General features: G+C 41.4%; 1 protein-coding gene across 1 annotated transcript in view; it reads right to left on the reverse strand.

The window, feature by feature from the left end:
* The window catches only part of CACNA1C (calcium voltage-gated channel subunit alpha1 C), a gene marked incomplete at both ends in the record, with an annotated part of 478,476 nt that overhangs the window by 94,720 nt on the left and 358,717 nt on the right, over window positions 1–25,039 (reverse strand). The window contains 6 exons of the mRNA XM_084279498.1: window positions 775–895; window positions 1,722–1,929; window positions 8,477–8,702; window positions 9,506–9,666; window positions 11,796–11,822; window positions 20,553–20,643. Of these exons, the coding sequence (XP_084135624.1) occupies window positions 775–895; window positions 1,722–1,929; window positions 8,477–8,702; window positions 9,506–9,666; window positions 11,796–11,822; window positions 20,553–20,643 (834 nt within the window). The remainder of the gene's footprint in view (window positions 1–774; window positions 896–1,721; window positions 1,930–8,476; window positions 8,703–9,505; window positions 9,667–11,795; window positions 11,823–20,552; window positions 20,644–25,039) is intronic.

Below are 25,039 nucleotides of genomic sequence, written 5' to 3' on the forward strand. Positions count from 1 at the left end.
ACAGAACTGAGCCATAACTCTATGTTATATGCAGATTCCTGTGAAAAGAAACTCACAATCTAATCATGCAATGTGCTTTGTACCTCCTGGGACATATACAGTGCCCTCACTTCACCTTGAAGCCAGAGAGAACTGAAGTTACTTAACACCAGCACAGACTGGAAGATAACAGATCACGATTTTCTGTTTGAAGAACACACAGATTGCAGTAACTGAAATGGAACATGGTTCCTGTTAGTTTATACATGAATTAATATATGATCTCACATAAATCAATTATGTCAAACATATGTTACTCCTATTACAGCATTTGTATATAGCATATTGTAGATTATACATATTTTTATTCCACATAAGGCTTGGATGAAAGCACATGGAATATATTACTGAAAAGGCAAATGAAGAGAAAATATGCAGTAAGTACAGTAGGTACACACTTAGATTAGTTTCTGAAGAAAGAAAGAAAGAAAAACCTATGAGAGAATTAAGAGGAATGAAAAATAAAAACACTAACTGTGTAAAGATACTAACTAAAAGCTAGCGTGCGGAACTAGCACGTAGCTGGCTCTTACAACTGTTTATATGCCTAAAGGCTTAGCACTAGCTAAAATTAAACAAACTTGTTTACTTTTGGCAGTGCAAAGCCAAAATTCAGACCTAGGAGAAAAGTAAAAATATAAGGTATGAAATTCATTATTTTCTGATATAATAAAGTAGTGAAAGGCGGCTTTTAATTCAGCCCCACTTGGAGAAAAGAGTAGCATCAAAGGATACAGTTTCCACAGATGAAGAGGATGATGAAGTAAATACAGACCAACATTCCTGGAAAAGAGGGGCCGCCATAAGCCATGATCCCATCATACATCACCGAATTCCAGTCCTCCCCAGTCAGGATCTAAATGACACATTCCCACCAATAAGGGATACAGTGTTAGACCACACAGAGAATTTGAAAACCCCATTAACACAAACTAGATACCTACTATCCTAGAGAACAACCCCCTACCCCAGGACAGTTGGAGACTCTGGCTCTGTCCACCTAGAGAATTAACAAATCCTGAACAAGGAGAATGCAGAAGGCCTGTACTCAAAGTATAGGAAATCCTGAGATGTCTCCTTGAAATGATGGCTGAAGCCAAACGGCTTTCCCAGAAAACTCTGCTCAAATTTTCCCACCTTTCCCAGCCATTTCCCTCCCACGTATCTGTCGTTTCAGAGAGGCTGCACAACCTATAGCACTGAAGAAAGCCCTCAGCACAGCCCTCCCTGTCCCCTCCCCCTTCACCTTGCAGGCAAAATCATGATCCTGATTGTTGATCACTGCCCCCTCCAAAAGCAGTCAGCTTTAAGGCCATTCAATTACTTCTCTGGTGCTGTGAGCAGATATTTGTTCCCTAGTAATGTGGGAGACAGCAGGGAGGACAGCTTCAGGGTTGGACTTTGGTGTTGCCCTTGGACATGGCAGTGGCCATTCTCCTGTCCTAACCTACTAGGACCCAGTGGCCTTTCTATAGACAGGGACTTTAGCTTTGGGTCCCTACTTTGGGAGGAAATACCCCTGTGCTGGCAGCACAGCGTGGCACTTTGCTCCTGGAGCTGTTTGCCTGATGTCCAGTCTTGGGGACTGTCAGGCTGCAGGGGAAAGGTTGGAGAATCTGTTCTCTGTCTTGCCCTGTGTAAACACAATGTGTTGGCTCCACTGGGATCAGTCTTGCCCTTACCTGAAACACAGTGAGGAGGGACTGAGGGAAGTTGTCAAATGTACTTCTCCTGGTCTGCATCTCATCGAAGTTAAACTTGCCCCCAAAGAGCTGCATCCCCAGGAGCGAGAAGATGATAATGAAGAGGAAGAGAAGCAGCAGCAGGGAGGCAATGGAGCGGACTGAATTCAGGAGTGAAGCCACAAGGTTACTCAGGGAGTTCCAGTATCTGGGAGAGAAAACAGAGGCAGTTAAAATTCCTTCAATCCAAGACAGGTGCTCATGGACTGCACAGGATATTGGTTCAGGCTGTCTTCTGCGTATGAGCAGGCATTTCCAAACACCCTGTTAAGCAGTGAATCATTGATGTGCTTCCCTAAGATAATGAGACCTACTGCCGCTAATGAGTAATTTTACTACCACACGTGTACATATACAATTCCCTCCACCGCCCACCCCATACGCACACCCAGAAGATTATTGCAGCACTCTCCATCTAAGGCTCTGCAAATCTTGTATCAATATACGGTGATTAGTTCTTGCTGCTTCAGTGAGTTACATTCTAACCAACCTCATTACAACACTCACAGATGTTATGGCAGCCAGAATACCTCACTGCGGAGAATGGCCTGTAATAACTAACAAGAGCAGATGGGGAAACAGTTTGGATGCAAATACAAACTTGTCCAAAATCTGGTGTGTGTGTGTCTGTGAGTTGGTGCTTGGGCTTGTTCACAGACAGAGGTTGCTAAGATTTCTGGGACTGAGAAGAATGAGAAAGGTATTAAAGGTATTTTACATGGACCCCAAAGGAAACTCCAGGTATATACTTATAAAGTCCAAAGTTTCGTTGGCTCTTGGAAAAGTACACCATCACTGCCAACTTTACTCCTTCAAACAGACTGCAAAACATTTTTGAAGAGCTCTGTTCAAGACAGAGAATGGCTAAGACCTGTTCTCTCAGTGTATTCAGGCTTGTGCCCACATGGGCTTGATGTAGGGAAAGGATCTTCTTGCCCCTGTGGTCCCACTGAAGTGTTCCAAGAGACACCAGTGACATACTCTGCTGCAGCATGTCAGTTTGCTTGTTTTCCTTGCCAGTGTGCAGAATAGCCATGTGTTGGAAAAAGGCTTTAGAAAAAATGAGAAATAATTTAGAAAAAGTAGTCTACTGCATCAGCCATGAAGCAGCTTCCAGATTGGTCTTGCATCTGCTCAACCAAACCTAGTCTACTACCTAGTTGGTCATAAACAATTCTCTTTTATGCAGTTTTGAGTCTGACAGAGCTTTCAAACTGAGCTGAAGATTAGCTATCATCTTTCGAACATCTAATTTTGAATGAATATTGGTAGCAAGATTCATCAGCTTTTACAGATCATCAAGCCACCAGTCGGACTGTGATCTCTCAGTCTTCCTTTTAGCAAATTCTCTTGTGGCCTGCCATCATACTTTGAGATTCCACCATGGCCAACGTCCCCCACTCCCTTCTCCCCAAGTCTATAACACTGAACCTTTCTTTCCTTAGAGGACTCTGAATTTGTAGCCATATTTTCTTTTGAGACAAAAGTTTCTCTTGAGAAGGATGGCAGATATGTCTAATGCTATTCCTCCTTTGAGGACACCTTATCTCTTAATGTACAATCTTTTTCTGAAGGTAGTGCAGTCATTAGAGACAAGGGTTCTTAAAATCCCAGTTAAATTATATATTTTTTAAATATCAGTGTAAAAAGAAGACTTTTCTTGTCCCACTGAAGACAAGAATGCTGGAGCAGCCCAATCACTTTACGAAGGTTAACCATCTGATCTGCAGAGGGACACTGCCATGTCCTCTGAAGTTCAGCAACTGGTTCATCTCCAAGGGCTGAGCTTCAAAGAGAACTGTGATGTTTTCCCTCCAGCCCAGCTTCAGCACTTCAGAGAAAGCTAGAATGCTTTAAAGTTTAACTGCAATTAAAGAGATGAGCAATGAAAAACTACAGAGCAAAGGTAAGGGCATGGAAGCTGTGGGCTCTGTGCCACCAAATGTCTGCACTGAATGTGCAATGTAACAGCTCACTGTATTTGCATTTATGCTTACAGCTCACATACTTTCACACTTTGGGAGGAAGGGAAAAGTGACACAGGAAAAGGGAAAGATTCATTCTGATGAAACTCTAATGATTTAGCATCCTTAAACCAGAAATTGATGGGGTCCAGCATATCTCTCCAAGTCCTCCAATGTCAGCCAGGACATACATTTTGTGGGTCTTTCTACCAGTGCCCTTAAGAGGCATACAGTAAAGCTGTTGCACATCTGAATAGTCTGAATGACTCACTTTAAGCTTAAATGACTTGTTATCTCAGAGTGCAACTGAAGAGACTTTTATCAGCTCTGCGTTTCTTCCAAATGGCTCTATACTGAGACTCAGTTTCTTATGTAACTATCAAACTTGAAGCAATTAACTGAGATGACCTGGTGATAAGATTAGTGCTGTTTTATCTGTGTACTGAGTGCTAGCTAGAAATATAGCACCATTAGAAAAGTAAACAAACCAATAGGGAGGTGTTGGGGGGTGGTGGTGCTGTAGAAAAGGGGGAAAAGGAAAGGGTAAGGAAGGCTTGACTTGACCAGGATGTGAAAATAATGATTGTCTTATCTTCATGTCCTAGAAGCCTCATCTGAGGTTACCATCTGTCACATTAGGTGGCTGCAGAACTAGCGTGAACACCCCCTCAAAGTGAGATCTGGGGTTATTCAATGAAACACTTGGCTTTTTAAAGTCAGGAATGGCTGAAGCCCTGACAAAAAAAAGTCTCACTACTTCATCATCTTTGGTTAATATTAAACAAAGATTAAACAGTTAAAATAAACCTCATGGCACTGCTGGGTGGAAACAGAGGTTTTGGTCCAGGCAGCATATGATGGCAGAGATGAGAGAAAGCACTGCTGCTGCCTCAGACTTGGAGGGAAATGAATATGCTTCTTAACATCTCCCACTTGCAGATCTCATGCCCATGAGGATGCCAGTGAACAAGGTGCTGTAAAACCCCAGTGAGCAGGACATGATTATAATCTCTGTTTCAAAATGGAGGAACGATACAGAGAAGTTGAATGGTTTGTTCAACATCTCACACAAAAATCAATTGCAGAACTGGATTAGAACTTAATGTCTTCTTTTATGCTCTTCCCTCTCCTCCCCATTGCCTTCCACTGTCTTTATGATACTGGCAATCAACGATGCAGAGCTTAGCAGCAACAGCTGGCAGTCTCACTGTAGAAAAGATTCCCACACTGTTCATCCAGTATAAAACCACTTTGAAAGTAGGTGCAAAGACAAAATGTGCCCGGTCTCTCCTCCCTAACTGTTAAACAGAGACAGGCCTACTGGCACAATGATGTATAAAATACAAATGTTCAGTAGCTGTTGCAAATAAAATTATTTTTTAAGTATAAAGGACTAAATATAGGGATTTATAAGGCACTAAAGGACTCTTTATAAAGAGAATATAATTAATCTTCTCAGAGCAAAGGGCTATTTTCTTCAGAGACCTGTAAAAATTAGGGAAAATAAACCAAAGAGATTATATTGTCTGCTTGTCTAATGTATAAAACTTGATGATTCTGAAAAGTATTTGTAATTTTGGAAGAAATATTTACTCTTCTAGATTCTAAATGTGGTTTCTAAAATGATGCACTGTTCATCTGATGGTGTCTTTATTTGTTGCTACTCTATTAGGAAGTGGTATTTGTGTTTTTTCTAGAACCATATCATCCTGACTCATCCAGAATTTGTTAGTGTTTGGTGTTTTGACATGGTGTTTACTACTCTGCATTTGTGAGACCCCACCTGGAGTACTGTGTCCAGCTCTGGGGTCCCCAACAAAAGAATCACAGAATCTTAGAAATCATCGGGTCCAACCCTCAATCATCGGGTCCAGCTGATGGAGGTTGGACATGGAGGTGTTGGACCAAGTCCCTAGGAGGGCCACAAAGATGATCAGAGGGCTGGAGCACCTCTCCTGTGAAGACAGGCTGAGAGAGTTGGGCTTGTTCATCCTGGAGAAGAAAAAGCTCTGGGGAGACTTTAGTACAGCCTTCTAGTATCTAAATGGAATCTACAGAAAAGCTGGGGAGGGACTGTTTATCAGGAAGTGTAGAGATAGTAAAAGGAGGGGATGGCGTTAAGCTGGAGGAGGATAGGTTTACAGTAGATATTAGGAAGAAACTCTTCACTCTGAGGGTGGTGAGGCGCTGGCACTGGTTGCCCAGAGAAGCTGTGGCTGCCCCCTCCCTGGCAGTGTTCAAGGCCTGAGCTAGTGGAGGGTGCCCCTGCCCATGGCAGGGGGTGGGTAGAACTAGCTGACCTTTAAGGTCCCTTCTAACCCAAACCATTCTGTGATTCTGTGAAAATCCATACAAATATATAAAGATTAGGTTACCTACTGATACACTCTCATCAGAGTAGTCTTCATGCTTTATGCCTTTTTAATGCCCTTGATTATCACAGTTTCTGCTGCATGTCCGCATGTCACTGCTCATGAATATATATTTGACATAAAACATTATGCTATCATCCTCCTATCCTTCCCAGATTTCTAGGTTTGTATCTTTGTATGTTACCATTGCACCCAGACAGTGTATTCCACCAGTATCAATAATGTTGTCAACAAATCATCACTGTACTCAGAGCTGAGTCAATAATGAAAAAAATGTATTTTACTGGAGAACATGAGAGGTAAAAGTTTTGCTTTAATGCCCAAATATTCTCTCCTGCATTAAGACATGAGTGGGCCTAAAATACTGCTTTGGAGTCTTGTGCTAGGGCCTTCCACATGAGGGTGAACTTCACCCACGGAGGGGAAAAATCACGAAGAAAATTATGAATAATTAAAACACACAGATAAATCTGAGACTACTGCAACCTACTTGCCAATATTTTAGGAACGGGGAAGAAGGCAAAATCTGATTAATACATTATTCATTATGAGTTATTCCTCAGCTCTGTGCTTTACACGTAAACCCATGTGCAAATTGCAGGAGATGTATTCCAGGTAACATTTGCTTCCATGCAAAATTGTATTTTAGTTCTGTGGCAGAACGAAGGTAAATATAACTAGTCCTACTGCTGGTTGGTTCCAAAAATATTTCTCTGCCAGAAGCTATAGGAATTGTTGAGTACTCCAATAGCTCAAGCTTCCTAAGGTATTAAAGATATCCTCTCAGTATTAGCCTTTCTATTAGATAATTCTCTTAGCTTGATTATATATTTTGTGTAGGAGAGGAGAAATGTCTTGTAAAAACAATGACCTCTCTGGGATGCTATGTTGAAGCTTATGCTTTTATAGCTATTGGTATGTTGCCCTGGGTGTATCTGATTACCCAATGCCTGAAACAGCTACTGGTTTCCTCAGAAACCAGGCCCAGGGTTCAGTGATGATAGCTTTCAGACCCAAAGATCCAGGAAAAACAGTCACCAGATCAGAGATCCTCACTATTTCTGAAAGGACAAATATGCCTCTCTTGCGGGAAACTCTGGTTAGCTGGAACAATTTTCCCTCTTCTGTGTTCACAAGTCTAAACAGACCACCTTTTAAAATAGTTGTAGGCTTGCTTTGGCTTCTTTCTCTGACTGTAAACTGATTTTCTGTCTCTGCCATCTGACCCTGAAAACCATCCACCCTGCCAGAGAGTCCAGGCTCAGAAGCTTTAAGGATAAATGTTGTATGATGCACAAGTCCAAGTTTTTTGTTTTTTTTTTTTTTCCTGCCTCTCAGCTCTGCCATCTTGACTGTCTTCCAGTTTGGTCTTGTTTTTCTCATGCACTGTGCTTTTTATCTCAAATTTGTCATAAATTTCTTTGGGGGCATTTATAGCCATTCTAGGGACATTTTCAGAGCTGAGCATGAAGAAATCACACTCTTTCACCACCTCAGTCATGATTTTTATAAGGTGGTGATGGTACTCCCATGGGAAAAGGTAGACCCTGTGCTGCTTCAGGTGAGTGCTTGGATAGATTTGCTCCAAGAGCTCCCCTCTGGGTAAGTTGGGAGCTGATCTCTATACAAGCTCCCCTCAAGTTGAAAAACTCCTGCCAAACCAAGCTGGTGTTTTGGAGGTACCTGACTGCTGGAAGCAGCAACTGCTTAACAGATACAACTGTGCCTTTAAGCAGAGGAAGAAGAGAAAGGAGGAGAAAGAAAAGTGGGGGAGAAATGAGTCTGGAAAAATCTGGTTTCTTCATACAGCTGCTGCTTCATGGACTCCTCTGAGAAGGGCTGGCAGCATCCTTCAAGCTCTAACTGCTGGTGTTGACACTATCTCCCACTCAGGCCAATGTTGAGTCTACTGGACTGGCATGGGCTCCTCAGTCAAGTGTTGTTTTGGCTCAAAGCAGTCTTTCAGACTCCTCTCTGTCACCATAAAGCAACAGAAAAGGTCACAAGGCTATCTGCTGTTCTGTTTTCACTTTGACTTTTGCAGGAAACCATAAAAGTCCAAGCCCAGCTCACATTAACCATCCAGATTTTAGTTTCACAATCTTCATGGTATCAAGTGTCTCCAGCCCCCTATGCCAGACTCCTCACCAATCCTTCACTCACATCAGAAATACCAAGTCTGTACAGCCCTCCCCACCATGCCACAGACCTCAGATGATGAGGACTATCAACCTAACACTCTCACTACTCAATTAGTACTAGAAAAAGTGAAAAAGACATGTATTTGAGTGAGTAGTGCCTATATATGTTGTGCACTGAGCAGTAGCCCTCCACCATTCCCAAAGAAGTGCAAAAGTACCTTGTGATTTTAAATATTCTTAGGAGTCGAACACATCTCAACACCGAAATGCCCAGTGGTGACATGATCTTTGTCTCAACCAGTATCGTTTCCAGGATTCCTCCACATACAATGAAACAGTCAAAGCGGTTGAAGAGGGACACAAAATAGGCCTGGAGACCAAGGCTGTACATCTTCAGCAGCATCTCTGCCGTGAAAAGAGCTAGCAGCACCTTATTGGCAGTGTCTCATGAAAAGCAAACAGAAGAAGATTAATGAAACTTAGGCAAAAGACCACCATAGCTAACCATCAACCCTTGCCTATATGGAACCCCTTCTGGGATCAGCCTGAAAGGCTAACTTCATATAAACTTGGGTCAAAGAATGGACTGCAAAAGCATGGGCATCTCATTCACAGAAATGTTTTGTCAAGATGCTTACAGCAGTTCTTATGTATTGCACATACAGCTGTGATGTATTACACAATCACACAACCCTCCATGGCAGGGACATGCTTTCCTGTGCACAACCTCCCATCACACTTGTCATCTGCAGATGAGAGTGGGAATAGAAGAGCTGCTGTGCTACCTACTGTTGCTTAATTAAGCCTTTCAGATGCTCTCACCTCCAGTGAGGATTCAACTATGCTGCAGACAGAACTTTACAAATCACTCTTCCTTACTTCCCTGGTAACTAGAATTTTTCATAAATGCCATTTTAGGGAAAGCCTTGGAGAACCTGTGGCTCCCAGTAGCTATCCATGGATTGGAAATCCAGTTACTGCAAATATATATTTAGCATAAGCTCCTGATTTCACCTACGCCCAGTGGAACACTGTTTTGTTTGGAAATGAGAAACTTGAATTCTCCCTGAAGCTTCTCCCATTGCACGCAGATATTTTGTTGTATTATTTACCATCCTCCACATACAGAGGACTATTAGGAGCTGTGTATGCTCCCTTTACATTGTGTGGTCTAATGCATCAGCTCCTCCCTCAGCCCCCTATTTTGACACCGCCTACAATAAACAGAATCATCAGTCTCTCCTCACCTTGGACCTCCGTGAGCCAGTCTGGCTGGTTGTAGTGTTCAGAGGCAATGGTAAGGGTGTTGAGAAACACAAGGAAGATCACCAACCAGTAGAAAACATTGGACTTGACAGCAGCACGGCACTTTCTTCTACAGAATCGGTTCCATCGGCGCCAGTAGCGACTTGAAAAATTGGAAAAGGAAAAGGTCTTTTCAGATAGGGATCCTTAGGCTATTGCAAATCTCTGTCAAGAGAGACTCTAGTCTCTAGTCTTGATTTATTGTTCAAGAGCGGAAGAGAATAACTTTCAAATTAATCCTCAGAAATGTTCTCTCATTCTCACCTGAGTCAACAGTTGTGATCTTCCTTCCTTTAGCTATTAAAATTAGCCCTAAGACAATTTGCAACATTTAGGGGTGAATAAACCTCCTCAAGCAATGTCTTAATCTGAACAAGAAAGTCACCACAGGTTGAGGTTTTTTAGCCCAGTTCTGACAAAAATAATAATTATTCATGTATTTCATGCTTGTGGCCTGCAATAGGACCTTGCCCAGCCTCAGGAGAATCAATGAAAAGATAACCATTATATACTGTGGACTTCGGGATTAAGTCCTTGGAGAGGTGAGGTCAAATCAAATCCACAGAACATTTCCAACATTCAGCAATGTTCAGGAGTAAGCCCAAAATGAGGGCTAACTCTGCAGAGAAGAAACAAAACTTAGGGGACCTCAGTACCTCACCTTCATGCCTGGAAAAAAGGATACTATTTGCTAATCAACAGACCTTTTGAAGTTTGCCTTCCATGAACACATCCCCTCGTGTCACTGATTTCTGAGGGTAATTACTAACCACAGAAGATATTTAAAGCTAATTACACACCTCCTACTCTTCAGAATTTAACTTGCATAGCAACCAGTTTCCAGGCAACACTTGCCACTGTATAATAAATCTAATAGTTTTATATAGATACTATATACATACATGTGTATGTGTGTATGTGTACATATGTGTGTGTGTCTCTTTAGAGACATGTACATACACAACATTACCAGAAAAGAGAACTTTTCTTGGGTAGTTGTCTCTTACATGTTAGTTCCAGTGATAAACTATGGCCATGCTTGAGGTGAGGGTTCAGCATCTTTATGAACTAAAGCCTGGCAATGTGAACGTTGCACAATGGCCAAGAAATGTGCATCTGCATTTTCACAGGTAATCAAATCCTGGATGTTTTAGCTGTGCAATTTATAAAGGCCCGCAGTCTAGCTAGCACAAACATTTAATAAGGGTTGGATGGTTTGCAGCAGATTTGGGCCAAGAAATGATCTTCCTAACTTTCAAAATGGGCACAACACTTAGATATTCATGTTGTCATTCATTAAATCATTAGAGATCCCCCCCATTTTTGTGTGTACTTGTGCACAAATGTGTATGCACATGACCATACAATGGGGTTTTGTGCTCCCAACTACACACAAATCCATGGCTTGTAGGAATGTGATCATGTACGCAACTCTGCATAGGGATGCATACAGGTAGAATGTATGCATATGTGCATTCCTGAATATACACTACTGTTCATTATTTAGGTGAAGGACAGAGTTGCTCACTGTTACAGTTATTCTGAAAATTAATTTAGGTGGTTTGTTTGTTGTTTTTTTTTTTAATAAAACTAACTTTGAATTCCAAGTTAAGGAGGCAGCTAGGCTCCTATTGAAGAGGTAGACATGGATCCAGGACCTCAACAACCAAGATCTATGTGTTCAGTCAGCCTTTCCAATAGAAATCCACAGATGACCTGGGGGATGCTCCACATTTTCAAAAGCTTTAAGTCAACAGAAAAATAAATACCACTAGGAAAAATCTCCACATGTCCTATGGTGAAGGGGCGAATTTCACAAATAAGATGCAAACCTCATCAGCTAGAAGATTTACAATCAAGCAAAGCAGAGCAGTGCAACAAAGTGTAGGAAAGAGAACCTTGAGCCAAGAGGGTTGGTGTTGATGGATGCAGTGTAACTACATGGCTGAATTTTTTTCTTCTGCTTTTATATTTTATGGCTCAAGATATGTAGGTAGCAATCAGCTAGGTACTTCTGAGTGAAATATTATCAGTAGTCCTTGTGCCTTATTTCAGTATGAAACTAAGAAAAAAGGATTTTGATTTTTGGTAGATGACTGACTAAAATCTGACAGGTTTGGCAATATCTCATAGAATCACCACTGTGTCTTGCAGATGCAGGAGTAAACCACTTCATAAAGTAAGGAATAAGAGCAGTTCAAAGGAGGAAAAGCAAAAGTCAGTTTTACTTACCTAAACTTTGATTTTGAGATCCGGTGCCTGAAAGATAAGAATTGCCGTTAAACCTCTGTCCCACACATCCCAGACTTTTATGAAAATAGAAAGAAATAAAATTAAGCTCAATCAATTTTTTAATGGACATAGTTTTCTTCTTGAATTCCCCTGCAAGTCAGTGCAGGCACTAGGCATGGCTAGAATTCCCTGATATATAAATCTTGCTGTTTGGCAGGAGTCAGAAGCCGGAGTCATGCCATGATGGGATTCTACCACCTACAGACATCAGTGAACTAGCCTAATGCTAGGGGCTCTCTACATCTGTTACCAGATTTATTCTTCAAGTATGACTTTTTTTTCTAGTAGTCATTACTTTTTTTGTTATATTAATATATGTATGACTTTATACAGACAGACTTGTTGCTTTCAGACATCACCTGTCACTTCAGGATATATAAGCACATTATGAAACCATGGGGAAAAAAATCGTTCTTTTTTCCAGCAATTTCAGAAAAAACAGTCCACAGTAGATATTTTCAAACTTAGATACTAACACTTACTTATCTATGTAAATTGGCTTGAATCGAAAAGGATCTCAACAATAACAGATTGTGTTGCTATTGATGAAATTTTGGGAATTAGGCCTTCCTGAAAATCTGCTATGTTTCCACTATATGTGTGTTTAAATATCTAATAGTATTTATTCACCTAAATAATCTCATTAGCCTTTTATGAGAAGTTATAGGCAAAGCTAGAGGTAGACCCCAATTCTCTGACCTCTATCCTATAAGGCCTTTAAACTCTGTCTGTCTTTTGGTACGCACATAATGGTGCACAGAGAGATATAAAGGCATGTGGATGCAACAACATGAGGCAGCGGTGATTTAGGAAGCTGCAAAATCCACTACCAATAACAGAAGAAATGAGAATCTGGGGAGTGACTGTGAACAAGATATTTCTGCTGGGTTGAAGCATTTCTTCAGGTTCCCTCTATGATAGGAAAGTGATTCATTGTTGACAGCAGTCAGCAAAGGTCTTACTTTACTGCTTAAAAATGGATTCACTGTTAGCAGACATGGGACAAAGTAATTCTCAAAGCATCTAACACTGCTCTCAGTAGCAGTCTTAAAAATGGCCATGTCCCTGTTTGAGGACATCAGTCACTGACAAGTAATCAGTGATGGGTCAGTTTCCTTACGTGGAAGAGAGATTTTAGTGATAGGAACATTTCACCAGCAGATGGTCCAAGCAAAAAAAAAAAAAAAAGCAAAGAAGCCTTTGCACTGCATACATCATTCCTGCTGTGTCACAGGCAGCTTGTCTAGGCCACATACGAGGCAGCAGTGTGGTTACAGACACATGCAAGAACTCTTCTGGTAAAGAAGAAACAATGCACTGACTGAACAGAATGCTAAATTATGCTGCAGAGACAGAGCGAGCTTTAACAAGGATGACAAGTGAAACACCTACAAAGCACATCCTTAATGTTAAAACTTCTCACTGAGGATTCTTGCTCGATAAGCGCTACCTACAAACTGCAACGGGTCGGATTTACAGGCAGTGGGAAAGAAGGTTCAGACAAAGATGGGGGAAGAAAAAGAAGAGAAAATATCACTCTGAAGGAGAACGCTGGGCACTGAAAAGATGGCAAGGATTTTCTTAGGAAGAGGTTGTGGGGGTGAGGAGAAAAAGAGAGCAAGAGACATGTCCTAGGGAACATGCCTAGTGCAAGGTGAAGGACAGGGAGTGCAAAGTCCTCTGGTGACCTCTCTGGCTAACAGTTTCCCAGTAAGGGAGCTGTGTGGCATTTAAGGAATCTTTTATTTATTTAAGCAAAAGAGATGTGGCAGGTGTAGTACTCATCATGCATGTGATAATTATATCTTTGGAGCATTATGAGCAGCAGCCAAGTGCATTCAGTGCTCCTACAGGTTAGCTACAGCCTTCTCCCCCCCCTTGCCTTACTGCTATGGCAGAAGGCTTTATCACATGTGGGTGTGCTATATATATAGAACAGGACAAGGAAGGAGGAAGAGATTTATATTTAGAGGCAGAATCCAAGAGTGAAATGGGATTTTGGAAACACGAACTGTAAAATAACTGATTCTGAAAACATTATGCCTGAATCTGAAACATTTTTCAACTGACCCTTACGATCAAGAATCTTTTGTCTTTCAGAACCAGGGTTTACTATGTAATATAAAAAATGCTTTTATGGCATCACTGTGGTTGTCAAATAGTCTGGATTTGCAGCCTTGCCATGGCCTCCTTGTGACACTCCAAACTAGCACTTGATTGGGGTTCAGTGTGGATCAGGTTCTCAGCTGACATGGATCTTTTGAACTCCTGGTATCCTGGGAGCTTTACTTCATTGGGAGAAAGCGAGTTGTCTGCATAGAATGTCTTGAGAGACTACTGTTTAAAATCATGGTATAGGAGCATATGCAAAAACCATTCACTATCACTATTGACTAGTTTTATCATGGGAAACATGTGACTCATCTTGTAGAAAGAGAAACACAAAAGTCAGACCTCTACTGTTTGACTAACAATCTTTTACATTCTCTAAAACTCTTCTAACGTTGCATAGTTATGTACCACATACAGATTGCAGCTTTTGTGCAATTGTACACACAAAACTCTGGAAAAATCTTGTAGGTCACTGAGAAAGACACACAGGTCATGTTGTAGTCGCTCTCTGGGTGTAGAAATTAATAAACACAATCATGAAATTATCTGTCATGCTGGTCACAACTACTTTTACACTATATGATCCTGCCCATAGGCAACTGTCTTTATGAGGACTTACAAAAGTCCCTTACATGAAGTCCCTTGGAAACTAGTAAAAGTTCTCAGAAAAGCAGTAACACAGAAATTTACTTACTATGCCTCTAGGATATGCACAACTTTGGGAAACATCCAAAGAGCTGCACTGTGACTACCTTACAAATTTTAGAACTGTGAGAACAGAGTACTGGGTGTGATATTGATTCTCTTGATGCAATATGGTGCATCCATGCAGTTACTGGTCAAGTGGCACAAGATTTTTCTCTCTGAAGATTTCATTGCCCCTAGTCAAGATGCTGGCATCCCTGAAGAGATTATGTGCACCCTATGGTCCTTTTTCCACATAGTACTGGGACAGGAGCATCTAGTGACGTGACACTTTCAGGAATGTATGTTGAAGACCTCATACTCTCTCAGACTAATAAAATGTTAGGGCTAAGTTCTACGCTCAGCTATGACTCTGTGATGCAGACTGAAGCAATTGGCCTCCACCCTTCTGCATGGTCTCCTCCATACAATGCAATTAACAGTGGGGAGTTGTACAGGGACAGACAATGACCGTTTCTTATTTCTGACAACTAATTAAAATTTTCCAACAAAACAGAACAGATGACTGGCCCCGGAGATCTTGCGTTCTGATGCGGACTGAGGTCCTCATGCCGAAGCAATCTCTGAATTTCTGCAGAGTCCACACAGTGATGCCTCTTCCTTTTCACTCTCTCCCTTCTATCAGAAGCACTAGAGAGCATTGCTGACCTGACGGAAGCGATGCTGATTTCAAGAGAGGTGGTTGGTAGCCAGCAGCAGTAAGAATACACAGAACAGAATATAGCGAATAATCTTGCTCTCCCTGTGGCAAGTCACAGGCAAGGCCTGTCACAGAATACAAAGCAGGAGGACAATTCCTCCTCCACAAGGGCATGCTATTGTCCTTTAGACACACATCTGGAGCTGACTGTGAATATCAAAAGCACCTTGCTCATAATACATTGGAGAGCAGCAGCTGAGGCTGACATGTAAGGGTCAATCCTGTGTTTTCCTGACAAAGTCAGCAGTGGTTTCAGAGCTTCTGGCAGGCTTTTCTTACCACTGCCCCTGATGTGACGGGCACTTTGGGCGCTGCAGAAGGAGGCTATCTTCTCATTAGATGAAACCCAACAGCAACTATAGAGAACCTGCAACCAAACCGAGTCTTTCGCCTTTACCACTGGTTCCTAATGCTGATTATTGCAAGAACTGCATAGGAATTATTTTCCCAGCCAGAAAAGCACCAAGGGAAAATCACTGATGTTTCAGCTGCCAGGGAAAGCTTCCATTGTTCATATTTTCAGGACACACTGTTTTCAGTCGGAAAGCCAATGTAGGTTCATTTTGTTTCATCCTGTTTTATTGTTTTAATCCTCGTTGGTGGAAAAGCAATTGAACTGTCCCCCAAATGTAAGGAAACCCTGGCCAAGGTGAAAATGCCAAGTGGTTTATTGTTTCAATGAAAGCAGATAATTTTAAGCTCTCTTTCCCTTTGAGCTCAAGAGCTTCACTTTTCTATTGAGGCTCTATGGAACATTAGTTTTCACAAAGGTCTTTTTTTTTTTAGCTAATACATATGTATAAAAGCAAGCTCTATTGTCCAGATCTGTATGGTTGTATTAGAAAATTAGCATTCTGGTTGTATTGGAAGATTATATATGCTGACATCCTGCACAGAACAGATTACCACTGATTATAAGCAATAGCCTGTTGTCAGAAATCTAAGTCTTGCACAGCAGTAACCATAGAGGCTCAGGGAAATTAGTTGCTATTGGGAAGTCCTGGGTATCAGGCTACTCTGTAAAAGGAAAGCCATTGCTCCTAGCTCTGGGTTTGTCCCACCGCTGCTTGCTGCAGAGGAAAAATATTTCTTTGCACCCAGAGGCAACAGGTTATTAAAGCTGTGATGCCTTATAAGTAAGATAAGTTCCACTTCAAAATGTTGTCCTCGAAGATAAAAGTTGTTTTCTACTGCAGGGCAGATGTCAGCGCAGTGCAAGGCAATACCATGTCAAGGATGATATACTGCGGAAGTTGTGGGATGCTTTTCAATGTCCCATGGAACCCTAAAAAGCCTTTTTCAAATTCAGATGCCTGATAAAGCTAACACCCCTTGTAGGAAGGGAACTACTCCATGCCACAGCTCTCCTGAAGGCCGCAGAATTACACCAGGAATGAGGGAGGGTTTCTTTCTTTGTTTTGTTTCTGTTCTGAGAAACTGGATTTACACAATAAGCAAAGAGAGATCAGATGTTAGATGCCTCCTGAAACTCTTTCTGGAGCTGGCATCGCTCCAGACAGCACAGCTGATGCAGACAGTTCTTATAGTATGGATACTATAGAAATAAAAGCTTCTTTGAGACAATTCATCAGTAGGAGATAGCTTGTGTCTAAGAGGTACTCTCCTGATCTCACATAGCATATGTCTCTGTGGAGCTGAGAAAGGCTGTCAGGGAAGATCTCCTTTTGCAAAAGGCACGCTTGAGCCTGGCTTCTCAAACTGATCTTTCTCTCATTCACAGACCCAGCCTTTCAAAGTTCTACAGCTTTTTATAACAACAGAAAGAACAGCCAGTAATTCTACATTACCTTCAGTAAAAATGCTTTTTCTTTCAGTCTCCCAAGAACTCTTTTCTTTTTGTCATGAGGACATTCTGATGGCAAGCTCGGCCTGTAACCATGGTGGTGGTGGTGCTGGGATGGCTAAATGCCCTAGCAGCCTGATGCTATTAAATAAATACGTTATCTTTGATTTGTAATCCCCCTGTTGTTTTGGTCATATCTGGTTGCAACTTGCACAGCTCAATCTCTGCCTTCTGTGGTAAAATGTCTTTATAGCGAGGCAATGGGGACTCATGGCCCCTAGGTGATTTTAGCAGGGTGGTAAAAATCAAGACTTATTTGCAGTAGATGAAACTCAATGATCGAACAAAAAACTTGTCAAGCCATTTCAACTGTAAAAACAAAATCCAGAGGTCAGATGACTACTCAAAAGTTCAGTCCTAATCTTCAATTTAGAGTAAATCAGGATGGCATGACTATAATTATTAATGCTTACTCAAAGTCACTAGTACTAGATGAGGAATTAATCTGAAAAGCTCAACTGACTTCCCTCATGAATTATCTCTATTACTGCACACTGGGCCAAATTCTGATTCTCTGAGGTCCCAATAAAAGAAAATACTCAAATAACTTCTTGCTTACATTTTATATGTTCCAGAGGGACTATTAGCCTATGGAGGGTTTAAATGAGGGCTCAGTGAGAAGTGGAGGACTTAATAATTCTTGAAACCAGGAAAGCTCATTTCTCTCTTTGTCTGAGTGTGTGATGCAGTAACAAAGCAAACGAGAAAGGATTCCATGCCTCAGAATCAAAGGCAGATCTGAATTTAACCAGAACTAAGGAATTTGCAGATCCACAAGTTTGAAACAAATATTTTACAAAAGCAGGAAGTTTATCTCACTCCAGAATTTCAAACACAATGATACAGCCATTCATTTTCCTGGATGAAGGAGCCTATCCATCTCTTAGAGATGAAAAGTAATCTGAGTGAGGCCTTGAGGATCCTAACTGTCCTTGGGTAAGGGGTAAAAAAAACCCTTCTCAATAACAGACTTTAATTCCCATGCTATACATCACGCATCTTCAAGGGAAGTTGAAAGTGGTGAGGAAACCGTTTATCTCCCTGAATCATACCTGTCCTGCTCTGGTGAAACTTAGGACCCCATTTTTACATTTACAACATGGGAAGAAAAAATGAGGCTCTGTTTTCTGTTTGTTTTCCTATGCCTTCTTCCCTAAAATGTGTTGGATGTAGCCATCCCTTCTAATGCCAGGAGTATAGTGATCACAGTGCAGCCGTTCTCTGAGGGCACGTTGGCCTATTTTTTTAAATGTAAACTCCATTCTAAGTCCTGATTATGTTTAGAGCTTGGGTTAACTTCAGCACTCCTGGCTACATTCCAGCTAAGATAATTATGTTTTACTTGCCAAAATTCCCCATGCCGTTTCATTGCCAAACAAGCTATCCCTCATACATCTCCTTATACACTTGTGCCCTTTGTTTTTAAACACCTGTCACATTTTACCCTGAAGGTGGCTGAACTCTAATGCTGTGGAAACAATCCCTGCATTTACAGTTCATAAAGTGCTTTTGGATCCTTTGGGATTAAGGATGTTAAATGAATGCAAGCTGTAATATTAAAAATATATGGAACTTTATAGTTGCAGTTGCCATTGTTATTGGCACTGTGTAGCACCAGGGGACCCATTGTGTTGGGAACCATAACTGCAGAATAGAGATGGCTCTCCAAATTGGATCCAGCTGGAAGAAGTGGTCACATATCCAGCTGCTGCTTCCTGTAACGCTACAAGAGCACAAGCAACTTGGTGGGGTGCTAAAGGAAGGGCTACAACTGCCTCAGTGCTGTGAATAGATCTAGCCTGTTCTTTCAGGAAAGACTTCATAATTTAAACTAAAATGCTAGACTCAGCAGGTAGGCAACAGCAGGCAGGTGAAGGAAAGCTATCACAAATAATTTCTCCTGGGGTTTGTAAGTCTCTGGCTGACACAGGAAAGCAGACTGAATTTACAATATATCACATCTTATAGTGCGGATAAGATCTACCCCTCTTCAGTTTGTAGAGGACAGGGCCAAGGGGGTGTGTGTGGGAGATACAATCAAGGTTTGTGAAGTCATGGAAATGATAGATAAGCTGAATGCAGAACGGTTGATCATCAAATTTCACAGTATTAGGAGAGGATGTTGACTGAAAGTAGATCAGCTTAAAACAGATACAAGAAGCAGAGTACTTGTCTACACAGCAGGAAGTTAACTTCTGAAACTTGTTGCCGCAGGAGATTGTGAGGGCAGACAGCCACAGTGGCTTTACTTAAATCTGTGGACAACAGGTTCATAAATGGCCTCTAAAGGCAAAAAGCAAAAGTGTGCCCTCGCTTAAATCTGATCCCCTAAGCATGGATTCAGGAGCACTGAAAGGGGACTGGAAAGTAGGAAATGGACAGGCTTGTGCTCCTGTCACTCTCAGGGCCTGAACACTGGACCAGCTGATCCACAGGTTGAACGTAATAAAGCATTTCTTATATACTTATGATGAGCATTTAGCCACTGTTTGAGGGCTCATGGAATGCCCAAGGATAGGAGAGAGCCTCAAAATACTCCAGCATAGTAGAAGCTATAGCACTGACAGGCTTAGCCCATTTTTCAAGGAAATTCGGAGGGACTAGCATATTCCCCGCAGCATAAAGTCCATTCTTGTTCACATCATGCAAAGAGAAGAAAGGATTTCTCCTGCCTATTCTTGCTCTCTGTGATGCTAAAATAATTACACTGTATAATGGCATAGTGTGGTATTTTTTAAGTTTTATCTCACACATTCTTGAGCATTTACATTAACTACAATGGTGCAATTTCAAGGAGGCATTAATCCCTCCTAACTGCTTTATTTCTTTGTTACTACAGTATTGTGTAAGGGTATAATTTGAAGGGTGTAATTCAGGCTGCAGGATGGGAGTTATCATCCATGTATTATAACTTACAAGACACTTTAAAATGTACAAGAATCATTAGAGAAATCAAAATAGACCAATCATTGCCACTCTTTGGTCTACATATACTGGATTTGATTATCTATCACCAAAGAGGAATTTTAAAATAAGAACACTGCTATCAGTCAGTTGTTCCTTCAGCTATTATGCAAAACCCGATCTACTTTCCCTGGGTGTTCTGTGCATTACTTACATCTATGTAAACCCAGAGGCTCTCCACTAATGTCCACAGTGAGTTTACATTGCAATTAAGATAAGATCTGGGATTGAAAGATCTTCTGTACTTTCCTTTCACCCGCAGTGGGTTTTTCTTCCCCTTAAAAAGCTTGACATTTGCCCTGGCATTAGCCCACCGAACTCAATCCAACCCCTACATACAATATGTACTCACGCTAGCCTAGCACCGCAGTTTTCCCCTTCAATATCTGCTCCAGGAACGTTGTCTGTGTTCACGGACTCAGTCTCACTGGTGGGCATGCTCACTGTAAGAGTCAAAGGGAAGAAAAAGAGAAGGTTGACCATTAGAACCTGGCATATCTATTAATGGATCGCATGAGTGAAGGAACTGGCTCAATGAAAAGGCCCTCAGCTACAGTTCCTGAGGATTAAGCAATTTGCTGAGCAAGTCTCATGCCTCCCTGCACAGGTCAGACTGGGCAGGTAGACTTCAGGAACATATAAAGGTTATTCACATGCTAAAGAAAAAGGAAGAAAAATATCCTCTATTTCTTTCAGAGTCAGTTCCTGGAAATTTTATGAATGAGAACCATTGAAAATTAGAGAGCCAACAAGAAGCTTTTGTTTGATTCAATGGAGCACTTAAAAAAAAAAAAAACCCATTTACTTGAACCAGCCCAAACACCTCACTGCCCTCCCCAATCTTTTGAGCAGTGATTTGATTGCAAAGAAAAAGTACCAGATTGACATGTATTCAGACAAATGGTTTCTGTTAGCCTGACAGCAAGTGCCACATAAATAATACTGATCTGTCATATACTAACCATTAAAGTGTTTCAACCTTATAAACTGGACCTATAGGGGTAAGACGGGAATTGATAATCTCCTATCCATTCAGATACTACCAACAAAGGAGCTGATGAATATGGGCTGTGGTGGAGATTTTACATTTACGCTCACAACTAAGAACTGGACAAAATCTCCTAGGCTTTTACAGAAGTCTGATGCAATAAACATCAAATGAAAGCAACCTTAAGTGTGTACCTCTCTCATCTGTATTCAAGGACCTGTCACATTTTCTGTCTGTTATCAAACCTCAATATTTTATTTGTTTCTACAGATCATAAAGAAAAAATAGATCACAATTTCCATTCCGCTCATTGCTCCCAGCTCCTGTATGAGCTCTAATAACTCCTGAATATGTAATCATTCAACAGAAGGTAGGACAATGGATAGGATCAAATATGTCTCCTCTTCCCTCCTCTCCCCTTTTCAAATACACAACTCAAATGAAAAAACGATACTTAAAACTGTATGATGGAGGAGTAAAACAGATCTCTCGGATGCCTGGTAGAATTTCAGAACATGACCTGTATTAACAGCTGGATATATATCTCAGAGGAGACTTGAAAGCCTGCACTATTAGCTATTGGAAAGGCTTCTAATAGCCTGTAAGAATATGTTGCTCCATACTAAGAACATCTCTATTGGCAGAAAAAGAGGCAATGTAGAATAAATAGGTTCCACATTTCAGTTGAGCAGATGCTTAATGAACCATGGGACCAGGTCTTTCAGAGGCTAGAAAAATATCAGAAAGTTCTTCCAAAGACTTCTTGTGTTCCTGCTTTGAAAGCATTATGGCAGAAATGTTCCTCAAAATTAACTGTCTTTCCTTCATCCCATCCCAACAATTCACATGACTAAAACGTCTTAAGAAATCTGAACTTCTTGTGCTGCATTCTTAGGACCACATGAAATAATGGACTCTTGGCATAAATATGAAATATTGTGCTCTAATGGTGCCTGTTCTTTTATGAAGACTAGATGGTTTAATAATCTTGCCTTTTCAGACAGACAAATCAAGGAATTAACTGAATTCCTATTTTGATGTACATTGAACAGTTGAGTAAGCTGTAAGAAAAAACCCAACATTCATAATTAAAATTTTTGGCCCAGATGACACCCTTCAGGAAGCGTTGATATTTCACAAGTCATCTTTGGAGATGAGGTAAAGCACATTCAAGACGTACTTGAGCTTATTTGCAAATGGAAAACAATTCTGAAGACATTAGCAAGAGATTGATTTGCAGAGCAGCTTATTATCTTGAGTACATGAAGAGGACACTGCACAAGCAATAGGAAAAGCAAGGCATGCACATGCAGAAGTATACAAAGCTATATTATATGTCAGTCTGTATAGAAATACATAGACATAGAAATACACAGGCATACGCAGTGTGGACACAGAGTGCAGTGGAACATTACCATGGGTTTCTGTGGAGTGACTAAACCAAGCAAACTTTCCTTTCTTCTTATCAGGCAAGCCAGCTGGAGTGCTTCCTTTCACAGACAAGATGGTCAGTGTCAAGTACCAGGAACAAGACATCAATAGAGAACATGCAGCCAGTGACAGGCAAAAGAAAAAGACAAGGAACTCAGCTTACACATGACATCCACTTCTGTCTGAAAACTTCATCATGTGAATTAAAAGTACAAAATGAAAAACAAAGGTATACAGAAGTATGAAATATCGTAACAGATCATCAGAGGATAACTCTTCCCTTGCTTTCTGCTCTTTTTTATACCTGGCTTCTGAGAACATGAAGTTGCTGAATTTAAATTTATGGATTAACTCCTTTTTCCAGTGATGTCAAGGGCAAAACTCTTCTTGTTTGACTCTCTGGCCTATTGAAATTGATGAGACTAAGTCAATCACAGTGTGTAACCCGGTTATGCCCTGATCCTTAGTGTGAGAATCTGGACTAGCCTATTTTTGAATGAGGTGCCTTGGCTTTCTTCCTAAATCGCTCTAATATCTAGAAACTTCCAAAATTGTCAGAGCTGCTAAAGGAAAGTTGTTGGGCTAATCTCATTTCTCCCTCTTTCCCCATTTCTAGAGACTAGTAACCCTCATCAAGCACTCAGATATACACTGTCTTACCCAAACTAGGACAGCCCTAGACTGTGTCTTATGGTTCCTGTCTGATTTTCCTTTGACATTCTCTCCCTGATGTCCTCCTGCTGCAAGGCTTTTCATGGCATTACTAAATAAATGGTGATCCTCTGCCTATTATGCACAGAAGTCCTCAGCCCACACAAATCAGAGGTGCAGCCACAGAGGTGTCTTAGAGCATACTGTGCACTTTTCTAATCTTACTGCTGCAGAAGGCCAAGTTTAAGTAAAGTGAAGGATGCAAGGGCAGTGGCACAGGGGCTGAAGAGACTCCTTTGGTTCAGGCTATCTTACTGGCAGTAGCTCACACGCATTTATTATGTGGCAGCAATGGAAAATGTTAAGGACAATAAAAAGTATTAAGATAGTACCAAGTATTAAAGGAATGATGGCCTAAAAATTAAAGGTTAGGACAGACAGATTAGGACTGTATTCCCCAATGTGTTATGCTCCCAGAAGGGCAATCACTTTACCTGGCACCTCACATCACCTTCAATATCAGGGGATAATCATGTGTGCAGGCCCTGTGAGGTTCACTCAGGCCAGTTAACAAATCCAGAAAATAGATGCTGCAGAAGAGCTGTGTATAAAATGGGGCTGAATGTGAGAGGAAGTAGACCAAATACTGCCCAGATGGCTTTCTTATCTGACTCAGTTCTCAGAGACACAGACCTTGTGCCCACACCCCAGCTCCCAGTCTAGAAACAAGGCAGGCATTTTTTGCAGTCCAGATAATTAATTACTGGAACCATGTAGCAAGAATGCTAGTGGTAAATCCACCGCAGGAATGTTTTAATCAGGAAGAGATGTTTTTTCTAAATGGTGGGCTCTAGTCCAGACCAGAGTTATGTTTAGACCATGGTATACAGACTATGCCATCTCTATGGCTACTTCCTCCCTATAATTTTTGGGAGCTGAGACAAAGGCAAGAAGGATGCAAACGCAGATTTCCTCCCACCTGGGCACAAAGTGAGTCCTGGTGCCTTGTTTCCTGTGCTATGTATGAAACCCACTGCTTGTAATGAAATCTGACATCTCCAGGGATCCATCTCTGGATCTCCAGACATAGAAGGACTCCAACTCCCCACTTCCTGGCCTTCATGAGGACCATTAAATATTCCATCTACCACATATTTGCATTGAAGGCACATCAGTATCCAAACTGCAGCACGGGCAAGGCAATGATTGATCCATGTGCATACAGTTCAGCTGCCCGCCCAATATCCTGAGGTATTAGGTCGACTAAATACCGATACAGGTGACTTCTTGACTGCAGAGAACAACTCTGTCCCCACACCCATTCATCCTGTCATCAGGTTGTTAACAAGGTGAGAAGGCATTTCCATCAGGCCGTTTGCCTCGGCCTGACTACATCAGGAGCAGCAATCCAGCTAAAGGGCAATGAGCACACAAAGTAGGCAGACTGCTTCAAACAAACCAGTACAACGAACCACTAATAAGATCACAGGGACAGGTCCTTCAGAAGCTACTACGTGTTTCACAGCATCATAGAATGGTTTGGGTTGGAAAGGATCATCTAGCCTACCTCCCCTCCCAGCATGAGCAGGGACATCTATGACTAAACTTGGTTGCCCAAAGCCCCATCCAACACGACCTTGAACACTTCCAATGATGGTGCACTCACAACTTCTCTGTGCAACTTGTTCCAGTGTACCTGTTCCTGGGGCAAATCACAGTGGCTTTGCTTACATGGGAAGCCCCTTTCTTTGGATTTACCATCACATTCA

Source organism: Gallinula chloropus (assembly GCF_964237585.1).
Source record: "Gallinula chloropus genome assembly, chromosome: 1".
NCBI lineage: Eukaryota > Metazoa > Chordata > Aves > Gruiformes > Rallidae > Gallinula > Gallinula chloropus.